This window comes from Oryzias latipes, chromosome 17, assembly GCF_053564925.1.
Source record: "Oryzias latipes strain Hd-rR chromosome 17, Olatipes_Hd-rR_3.1".
Classification (NCBI taxonomy): domain Eukaryota; kingdom Metazoa; phylum Chordata; class Actinopteri; order Beloniformes; family Adrianichthyidae; genus Oryzias; species Oryzias latipes.
The window spans coordinates 21,442,856-21,453,955 of NC_136253.1; the positions used below are offsets into that span (position 1 = coordinate 21,442,856).

General features: G+C 42.0%; 1 protein-coding gene across 1 annotated transcript; it reads right to left on the reverse strand.

Annotated features, from left to right (window-relative positions):
• Positions 1 to 332: 332 nt before the first annotated feature.
• Positions 333 to 7,990, reverse strand: dnai2b (dynein, axonemal, intermediate chain 2b). The gene is made up of 12 exons (NM_001195237.1): positions 7,686 to 7,990; positions 6,509 to 6,670; positions 6,204 to 6,325; positions 5,986 to 6,125; positions 5,798 to 5,911; positions 5,582 to 5,721; positions 5,347 to 5,469; positions 3,662 to 3,885; positions 1,151 to 1,286; positions 927 to 1,073; positions 511 to 732; positions 333 to 426 (listed from the first exon to the last, which is right to left on the reverse strand). Exons 1-12 carry the CDS (start codon positions 7,857 to 7,859, stop codon positions 394 to 396), a joined length of 1,737 nt encoding a protein of 578 aa, NP_001182166.1. The 5' UTR covers positions 7,860 to 7,990; the 3' UTR covers positions 333 to 393.
• Between the last annotated feature and the right edge of the window lie 3,110 nt (positions 7,991 to 11,100).

The window sequence follows — 11,100 nt, forward strand, 5'->3', positions numbered from 1 at the left end:
GCGATACAGTATCTCAAACTAATCATATCCTTCACATAAACGGAATAGTTTTTTCTCTTTAGCTGTTTTTACCATTATTACACAATATTGTAAATATAAATGAGAGAAAAAATATCAATGTAAAAACCATAAAAGTCAGAACCTCAGAATTCTGACTTAGATTAAAGTCAGAATTTCCCATTGCTCCCTTTTTTCTTTTAACTATCCTCTTTCGTACTTTCTAAGACAATAAAGAATTTAAATATTTAAAATCCTTATAGATGCCAACCAATCAGACAACACAGTACTGAAATTCTAAACAAATTTTAACTCAAAAAAGGGTGTCCTAAACTAAACAAAAGTCAGTTTATTCAGCTTTAAAGTTTATTTGAAACGTCGGCAGTTTCTTTGTAATCATGTTTGTTTGTCCTCACAGACAACTTGTTCCTGAAGAGAAAAAAAGCACAGGATCAAAAAACCACATCATTTAGTGACCAGAGTGTTGTGACCACATATCCTTCCTTTTCACACCTGTATCAAATCTTTGCCTTTCCTCCTCCTTTTAAGCTCGACCTCCACCATGCTGTAGAAATCTTTCTCAGCACGAGCGAGGAGCTCTTGAGGGCTCTCCTCTCCATCCTCCCGCACAACCTCTTCTTCTCTGCTCTGCTCCGACCGACACCTCTCCTTCAAACGGATCTCTCTCTGTCGGCCCATCAGGATTTTCTCTCGCTTCGTCTCACGTTCAAACATCTGCAGGCGGCAACAGTATACATGTGAGCACATGGAAAGCCTGTTTTTCTATTTTGAGGAACCATATTTGTCCTGGACTAATATATCAACATAATACATTCAAATATGAATTTAGAGATACTTAAAAAACACTTTTTAAAAAAATTACTCCTCCAGAGGTAGACATTAAAAAATCTGTCTGACAGGTTTCTTACAGCAGCAACCAGACTTTTTTCATTTTTTTGCGGGACCGACAATCCAGAACTAATCTCCAGCAGCGTTGCCTCTCCCTTCTCAGATCCGCATGCCACCAGGCGTCCATTCTCCTCAACACGGATGCTGTACAGTCCACCGTCACACACCTGAAGATGACAACACACACCTGACTCAGTGGACCAACAGGATGACTTAAACTCATCTTCACAGGTGAGATCAGAACCTTGACGCTCAAAGTGGGGTCGCTCTGATTGAACAGGATGTCCCAGATGTCCAGCACACCGTTCATTTTTACAGTGAAGAAAACAGAAGGTCTGACTGGGCTCCAGCAAGCGTCCATCAACTCTGACACCCCATTCCTGGAAGGCAACACAACATAGGGAGAAACCTGAATGCAGGGTTGACACAGGGAAGACCAGAAAGTTTGAGAACTGTGACGACATGCAAGACAAAGTGGATTAGAGCACGGAGAAAAGATTCAGGAGAGGAAACGGCATTCCAAAACAACACAAAAAAGAAAAGATAAAGTGAAAAATTAACAGTAGAGACTTTTAAAGTTGAATTTTATCATTGACCAATCCATTCAATTGTATTTGAAACAACTATCTCATTGGTTTTAAGCCTAAATTGATTAAAAACACACCTTTAATACAAATGTATCTATTCATACCTGCATCTTGCTAAAACTTTATCCTAACTGGTCCATCCTAAGAAAAAGATTCAGTGCTTTGTTGCATTTCAGAAGAAGAAATTCAGATATTTTTTGTCAATTAGTGGGGGAAAAAAATCACAGAAAATAAACAAAACATTCTGTAATGTGACCGACTGAAAGCAAAGTGATCACTTCAACTTTTATAAATATTTAAAATTTAAAATTTTCTTGGACTATAATAAGCAATAAAAAACAACAGTTATCATCACATGTGCAGCTGTTTTCATAAAGTCTTGATGTTAAAAATTATAACAGTAATTATATTCATTTTTTATACACCTTTTTTGTTTGTCGCTGTTGTTAAAACATCTTCTTACTTCCAATTTCTTCTTCCCTTTATTTTAAAATTCCCTAAAAAGCTACACTAACACATTCTGCTGTCATGGTATTTTCCGGCTGCCTGTTCAGCAACGTATTACGATGTTTGCTGCTTGAATAAAGTATTTTAAGAAAACTATCATTTTACTGCATTCTCTGGATATTTCTTATGGTTCATTAAAATACCAACATTTAAAAGAAGGATGAAAAGAGATGCTCCAAAGTTATTTTTTGCAGATCCAAGTCATTTCTTAATCCTAAACTCACTCAAACAAAATGTAAATGGCGGTTTTCTGCCACAAATAGTTCCTCAAGATTCATGAAGTTCCTGAAGATTAATCTTTTATTGTTATCAGCTGAATCTATTGTTTCATTACCGTCAGCCTGTTAGGTGCTCATAAGTCTTCTTGTGTCATCTTTTATTCATTTTAACCTCACATCATGAACCCTCTTATTCTAAGATTTGTTTGTTTCATTCAGGAATCTTTTAAAGACAAAGTCCTAGTCCATTAATCTTATCTCATCATGTCTATAAACACACTTGCCTGCAGTGCCTAGGCCACTTCTTTCTCACCGTATGACGGGAACAGACTTCCCTCTGGTGACAGGTCTGATGACGGCTGTCACAGTTTGGAGAGAAAGTGGACTGCATGCTGAATGCATAGTAGCATAATTGCTTCTAGACTTCTAGAGCACCAAAATCTATCCGGGATCTCTCCTTCTCTTCCTCCCTGACTGGCACATTGATCCATTGCAGGCCTGTCAATGTCAATGAAATGAAGATTTATCTAAATGTAAAATACCAGATGAAAGGAAGATGATCAGAGCAGAAAAGAGAAATGAACAGTGCAAAAGTAATATACCAGAGACGGTTTTCTACGGAAACAAAACGAGTCCTGAAATAAATATTAACATTCTTGAGCTACAGACACACCGGGCATGCAACAGCCGTTTAAAGCATACAATATGTGAGATCAAGAGCACACTAAATGCTGGTTCTTGAAAGCACATTTAGCCCATGGTGTTCACACTGGACAAGCAGGGAGGGGATTCTTCTTTTTTTTAATCTTTCTGCTGTTTACTAGCACACATCCGTCACCTACAGTTGGAAGAGGTGGGGTGCGAAATGTTGAAGCAATGCAAATCTCGCGAATCTTACTCAAGGCTTTTTCTTTCACAGCTCTACTCCAATACACAAAAGATTTGGTGTCACATATTAAATAAATCCAAGTCCCTCATTGGTCAAAGTCGACCTGCTTAACTTCCAGTGGGTGTTCTATGGAGGTGCGTTTTGCCTGAAAACAGTCATAGGAACTTGTGTAGCTATGCATGAACAGAAGAGTTTTGAACATGGAAGCTTGAAACACCCATTTAAGTGCATTTATATAGACTTTGCATTGGAAGTAGTTGCTTGAATGTGTGTTGCTAAGGGTGATGAATTGTAGCTTTACAGTTAAAACCAGTTAAGTAGGGGAGTATTTGTGACTCTTTGTCAGATTATTTTGCCAAAGACCCCCCCCTGGCAGTTTCTATCAGGCTCTACTTTTGGTAGCCTAGATAATAGCAACTAGGCAGACACTTGGATTATTGCAAAGGCTTTTTTTGTGTCAGTTTTACAAAAACCGATGTCTAAATTCTGCAAGAAGCTTAACCCTTGACTATTCTGTATATCCTTTACCAAAACGTTGTGGGTTTGAATCCTACTTGGTGTTAATGATCGATGACTCTTTGATGTCCTCAGACCAGATGCGGGCGCACCAGTCTCCCACAGTAAGGAAGTTTTTGGGGAGGAAGGGGTTCCTCTGCACAGCATAGACAGATCCACGGTGGCCATCATATGTGCAGACAATCTTCTCTGCTGGAGTCTTTGCCTTCCTGTTGCAGGAGATGATCAAACCCTCCTCCGTCCCCACCATGAACTTTGTCGGCTAGAGGGTCACAAAACAAAAAAACGACAAAAAAAACACACACGCATAAGCTGGAGATGACCCAAGAGTATCATCAGTGCTGGAACCCTGACAAATCAGATTTTGGGTCAGGGTTGGTATTAGCAATACCTCAGATATAAAACTAAACTAATGCCATGTACTTTGTGATCTCAATCAAATACAAGTCTTGAGACCAACGAGGGACCCCTTTAGGCCTAGAGGGTCGGTCTGACTTGTTTTTGAGATATTCTTATCTTATGTTGATTAACTAGATGTGTTTAGCGAATTGAATTCAAATTCAACCTTATTTATATGGCACTTTTTCTGGTACAGAACACCTCAAAGGGCTTTGCATAAATAAATAGTAGTAAAAATATCAATCATAATACAAAAAACAACAGACATCCCAAAAAAACAAACAGTCCATAACATCACATTAAAACATGAGAAAATGTTAAAACTACATGAAGTTTAATTTTTTTCTGTGGCGCAGTGGTTAGCGCTCTTGCCTCACAGCAAGAAGGCCCTGGTTTAAGTCCCGGCTGGGGGACGTGTAACAGAACAGCAATGGGGGACCTCTCTGTGGGGAGTTTGCATGTTCTCCCTGTGCATACGTGGGTTTATCCTTAGGCAGGCTGTTAGAACAGGTGAGGTCCACAGTGCTGAAATGTTGCCTTGTTTTAGTTCTGACCTTTGGGACCATTGACTAACTTGAACCTGATGACTTGAGGGCTCTGGGAGGGTCATGGACCACAAGTAATTCTGCAATATGAATTCCATCTTTTAAAGACTAATAAAATAACCTAAAATTGATTCCTAAAGCTGAATGGGAGCCAGTGCAGAGATTTCAAAATTGGGGTAACTGGCTTATTAGAAGCTGAAAGGGCAGGAGTGCTTGAAAAGAGTTCAGACAGTAGGTCCTCAGACCTGGAACTATCCATCCCTGGAGTGAATACTACACTTGACTAGTCTCTGAGTGACTATGGATGAGGACCAGACAGCTACAGACTTGGTGATTCAATTCCCAGTTTCTCCTGTTGACCTGGATCATCAGACTAAAATAGTTGCCTCAGATGGATTGTAAGTGCAGACCAAAAATTATTAAGGGGCTCCAAGTTGGTTAAGCGCAGGACTGGCACATCGGAATCCAGGGTTCGATCCCCAGGGGTGTGATGATCTTCATCCAGTGAGGGTCCTTGGGCAAGATCCTTCACGCTACAACATAACTATGTAGCCGCAAGGGGGGCCCGAGTCGGGTTATCCCTGTGCCGGTCCCCGGCCCGGATAAAATACAGGGTTGTGTCAGGAAGAGCATCCGCCATAAAAACACTCTGCCAAACCACCTGTGTGAATCAGTGAAAGCTGAATTGCTGTGGCGACCCCTGAAAGGATATGCCTAAATGGGAACAACAACAACACCCCTGTAAATCAGCTGGAAAGGATAAACAGGCATTCTCTCACCATGGTGATCTCAAACTCTAGAGAGATTCCTCCTAAAGCCCGGCCCAGGTTCCCCTCTTTGCTCAGATCCAGAATCAACCGCTCGGTTGGCTCACTCAGCTTCCGTACATCCCACCACAAAACCTGATCGAGGCAGAAAAAAAAGTCTCATCACAGAGTTTTTCTTTTTTTGGTTACAGATTTCTCTCTCTGTGCATCTGTCTGAAGTCGGGTGAATCTTTCCTGATGAGTTTACCTGTCCATCAGTGGAGGCAGAGAAGGCATCGGTTCCAGTCTTGGACTGAAGCCATATGACCTTGTAGACGGGATCTTTGTGACTGTGCTCCACAGAGGAATACGCCACAGTTTGACAGCCTCTTCGGGTGTCCCAGTAAGCTGAAGCAAACATCTGGATCTGAATCATCTTATCGCACACACAGACCTTCACTGCTTTGCCCAAACATAAACCCACCAACTTGTCCATTGTAGCAGCCTCCCATAAGAGTGTAGGAGACCCTTGGGTTGTACTCCAGGCAGACGAGGGGGGATGGTGGCTTCAGCACCATCTCCGGAATGCTGGGCTTTTCTGAAAAATACAGCAACCCTTGTGAACAGACAGAAATGTGGGCTGGCTCAAATGAAGCCTTCAGTCTGACCCACCAACATCCCAGATATAGGAGTCCGTGCTCAGCTGAGAAGTTTGCTGGAACACAACAGATGAATAGGCAGCAGCCAGTTTCCTGCCTCTATCAGGACTCCAAGATAGACTGGTTACGGTTCGTTTCACCTGGTGAGGATCTCTGCAGGATCAACCGCAGAAGCTCCTGGTTGGTCAAAGTAAATAATCAGTCTGCGTGAGAGCCGGCTGTCAGCTGTACCTTAAGACGTTCATGGTTTTGGCATAAGGCGCATTGTGATTTTCCTCCTCCTCTTCCTCATCTTCAAAGTACTGCTCATACTTGTCAATGGCGTTGTTCTGGCGAATGCAGAGCTCCATGACCTGAACCACATGATAGATTATTGATTAGTTGGCCTAGGAAAAAAAATTTAAAATACGCGTGGCAAATCTTTTGTGGGCTGAAATGGGGATTTACAAAAAACATGAGGAATAACAAAATATGGAAACAAATCTAAAGAAAATCTAAAGAAGAAGAAAAATGTTTGGGATCAACAGAAAGCTTACACTTCCCAGCTGTAAGATGCTGCTTATGTAGGCTTCATTTTTTCCTGCCTTCTTCCTAAAACGAATGGTTTGCTCCATATTTTCATGGTCAATGTCTTTAGGCCAACCCCCCTCAACATGGTTCATGCCATGGCTGATGAACTCCAAGCCCACCGTGTTTGTCTGCAAACATCAAAACATGTTCAAAACATTCAATTACTTGATTTTAATAGTTGAGCATCGATAAACAAAAGAAAGGTTGTTAAATCATTTGACATTCATGCTTTGAGACGGATAGTAGCCGTAAAAATAGTAGCCAAAAAAAATACTCCTGACAACAGTTTCCCCTTAAAAACCAAGCAGCCCCATTTCTGTTCAACTCTGATTTTTTGGTTAAAAAAAGATCTGAGAGAAGTCTGTGTTTGAATCACAAACTAAATATTATTCATATGATATTTCCAAATGGAGTTTTGCAGGCGTGCAACACTAGAGAACTTCAAATGTGAAGTTTAAATTTATTCAGACAAAAGGGGGATTTCACTTCCTAGGCAATTCTTTTTATTACTTTTGCCTGAAAATAATAAATTAAAGTTTTCATTATATAAAAAACACATGTTTGTGGACCTGAGTTAAGCAAGAGGTTTCATTTGAGCTATTCATCAAATATGTAATGAATGGTTAAATTTCTGTTAAAGCAATTTATTTATTTTTAAGGCATTTACTGTATTTTGTTAAGTTCCCATCCTTTATTTTTAGATTTCAGTGAAAATTTCTTATAAGAAGTGCGTTTTTCATTCATTAAAGGCTTAGGGCAAAATGTTGAATTTTAATTAAATTGTGTATCCAAGTAAAATGGATTGAGGAATAAGCCAGTCAAACCAGCTCTGATTGACGCTTCAGATGATCGCAACAGTCCGAGATTCTCAACTTCCAGAGATGCAACAGTTTATAGAGGCTTGATGTCACAATGTTTGTTTTAAGAGAAAATTGTTTTAAAATAATAGGAATCAAAGTCAGGTCGTTTATTGGGAAATTGTCTTTTTAAGATATCTTTTTCGGGGACTAAAGAATAAAGCAATCCGATAAAAGGCTTTTGAAACCCCGAGTTCTGACAGCTTTTCCTGGGATATGCTGACTGACTGAGTCATAATGATGCATCAAACCCAGTTCTGTTCAGTTTAACTGTGACTTGTCTTGCCTCGTGCTCGGACATTTCTTGGCCGGCCTGGACGCTCTGATCTTTGTGGATGGGTTGCTCGCTCGTGCTTTGGTCTGGCGACATGTCCACGAGCTTTTTAAAATCGGAATCCACGAACCCACGGAGCCGGTTAAACTCACTGCGGCGCTTCATCAAAACATTGACGATTTCCATGCTAGCAATGGTGCTCACTGCTTTTCAATAAGCAAACAAAAGAATAAATGAAAGAATAAATAAAACCGACAAACTACTAATTTATCAAACCCGTACGACCCAGTCATGTGAAAGCAGCACAGAAGTGTGGTTTGGCTAGTTGAGGCGACGGTATCTTAGCAACGGGTCGCGCGCATCGTTTTGAACAAACTTTATTTAAACGAGTGTTGGAACTTCACTTTACAAAAGTGACATGGACTTCTCTCATATATTTAGGTTTTATTTACAAATTTAGGAAACATTTGAAAGTCCAAATGGTCACTGACAAAACTTAATTCAGGCCAAAGGAAAGATGAAGATGAAATAATGGAACTGAGCTTGATCAAAATTTTCCAATAAGATTAGCACATGACACTACAGCTCAGAGGGAACTACAAAGGCCTAAGGCAGTGCTTCTCAAATAGTGGGGCGCGATGCCAGGGGGGGCGCACGGTAGTGGCCGTTTTAGGCACAGGCAATAATACGGGCAATTGTCTGGTGCGCAAATTTAACGTGGGGGCGGCGGTGACAGCGGCTCAGTGCTTGGAAAAAAATCTGCCCCTCGGTTCCTATTCTGTGTTAAATCACAGAGTTTACATTGGCAATAAAGTCTTTTAAAATGTATCAAAGGGTTGATGAGTAGTCCTAACTGCAGTGAAGTTAGTTTTAGGTTGGACATTCAACAGATATTCAGCTCGGATCCCCAGCAGTGACTCTAATCACTAATAAATTCACGAGGGAATTATATGACTTTCATTCTGATGTTGTCCAAAACCTAACACAATCACTAGAAACTTAATCAGAAATGTTTTGCAAAAACAAGTGGATTAAAACAAAACAAAAATCTTTAATGATTTTTAAGGATCTTATTTATTTGACTGGTGATCGGCACAAAGCGAGGGTGGTTCTACATGATCTGAGAAGAGCCATAAGGCGCGCCAGGAGGGATTACAAATCTGGGTCTGAGATGAAGCTGCAGAATAGGAACCATAGGGAGGTATGGAGCGGCATGAGAGCCATTACTGGCTTTGAGGAGAGGGGATGGACTGTGCCTGGTGATGTGGCCAAGGCGGATTAGTTCAACCATTTCTATAATAGGTTTGACTCAGTACACGCTCACCCATACCCAACCATCAGTGACTACTCCACCTCCACCCAGTGGCAGATCCTTGACTTCTGCTGCTCAGCTCAGCTCAGGAGGTTCAATGGTTGGAAATCTGCTGGTCCTGACGGAATATCACCAAGGTTGCTAAAGGACTGTGCGTCAGAGCTGGCGGTGACTGTTTGAACCATCTTTAACAAGAGTATTCAGACAGGATGTGTCCCTGGCTTGTGGAAGACCTCATGCCTTGTCCCAGTGCCCAAGGTGACAAGGCCTGCAGGGATGAAGGACTATAGACCAGTTGCCCTGACATCTGTCATAATGAAGACTTTTGAGAGGCTACTACTCCGGAGGCTCAAACCCCAGGTGGAGAGGGCGCTGGACCCCCTTCAGTTTGCCTATCAGGACAGTATGGGAGTGGAGGATGCAGTCCTGTACATGGTCCATAGGGTGCTCTCCTTTCTGGAAGGGACTGGCAGATATGTGAGGGTGATGTTTTTCAACTTCACAAGTGCCTTTGTTACAGTCCAGCCTCAGCTGCTGAAGGGGAAGCTCGAGAGGATGGCAGTTGATCCAGTTTTTGTTCGATGGATCCACAACTATCTGACTCTTAGGTCACAGTTTGTCCGACTAGGAGACTGTGTATCTGGGACATTGACGAGCACCACAGGGAACTGTTCTATCGACTTTTCTATTCACACTCTGACACATTAAACTGCTGACCTTAATTATGCATCTGCAGCTTGTCATGTCCAGAAGTATTCGGACGACACTGCTATTGTGGCGTGTATAAAGGGAGGGGATGAGAGTGAGTACAGGGAGCTCATCACCAGATTCACCTCCTGGGGCAGGGACAATGGTCTTGTGCTGAACACATCAAAGACCAAGGAGATGATCATTGACTTTAGTAGGAAGTCCTCCCACCAGCCAGTGATCATCGATGGTGGGGGAATCGAGGTGATTGACTCCTACAAGTACTTGGGTGTGCACCTTGACCACAAACTGGACTGGTCGGAGCAGGCTCATGCTCTGTATAAGAAAGGGCAGAGTAGACTGTTCTTCCTGAGAAAGCTGAAGTCCTTTGATGTATGTGCAGACATGTTGCTCCTCTTTTATCAGTCGGTTGTGGCGAGTGCTGTCTTCTATGGGGTTGTATGCTGGGGTGGCAGTATGACCACAAGGGATTGCACTCGATTGGACAAACTGATAAAGAGGTGTGCATCTGTGATCGGGAGGAGGGTGGACTCTCTGGGATCTGTGCTGCAGAAGAGGATGAGGGCCTTGACTCAGAGCATCCTGGACAATCCCAGACATCCCTTGCACAACACGATGTCTGGTCAGAGGAGCTCACGGAGTAATAGGCTCCTTTTACTGCGCTGCAGGACAGAGCGCTTTAAGAACTCATTTGTCCCTGCAGCTATCAGGCTGTTTAATGAACCTGCCTGATATGAACTGATATTATTTTGTGAACTGCCTTTTTACTGTGTGTGGTTGTGCGTTTTGCTACCGGACACTTGAATTTCTCCTTTGGGAGATCAATAAAGTTTATATCTATTTTAGGATGTTTTCTATTAAAATTAGTTTTAAATTGATATTTTTTTTCAATAGCTTGCAAACCGCTGTGTCGTCCTGGTGAACGTTACACTGAACATGCGCTGCAGAGAATGACATTAAAAGGTAAAGCTTATGATAAAGCCATTTTTGACAGACCTTGTGAATGTTGCACAACAAAAGATCACATTAAAACTGAAGACCGACCTTCAACTGAAACTGAGGAAACAAGATCGTGGGGCAGCCATGGTGCAGCAACAGTTTGCAGGTTGGATTCCCAGCTTGCCCGCCCCTCAAAATGTCTTTGGGCAAGACACTGAACCGCACCTCGCCTCTGGTGGAAGGTTGGCGTCAGTGTTCGGTAGTGGTGTGTAAATGGGTCTGACTGTTGAGCGCACTGGGCCTTCGAGGAAGGTACAAAAGTGCTATAAACGTTCACGCCACAGTAAAAGATTTAGAAAAACAAAAATGGAACAGTTCATGGGCTTATTCTGTGAGATCAATCTGCATGGAGCAGAGCTACCCAACTCCCATCAAAACTACTATCCTTACTCGTTTTTCCTGCTATGC

Coding starts and splice junctions, on each gene's coding strand:
- dnai2b (NM_001195237.1), bottom strand. CDS start 7,859: ATGGAAATCGTCAATGTTTTGATGAAGCGCCGCAGTGAGTTTAACCGG. Junction 6,671..7,685: donor AAGAAATGTCCGAGCACGAG/GCAAGACAAGTC, acceptor TGATGTTTGCAG/ACAAACACGGTGGGCTTGGA. Junction 5,722..5,797: donor CTGCTACAATGGACAAGTTG/GTGGGTTTATGT, acceptor TGTTTGCTTCAG/CTTACTGGGACACCCGAAGA.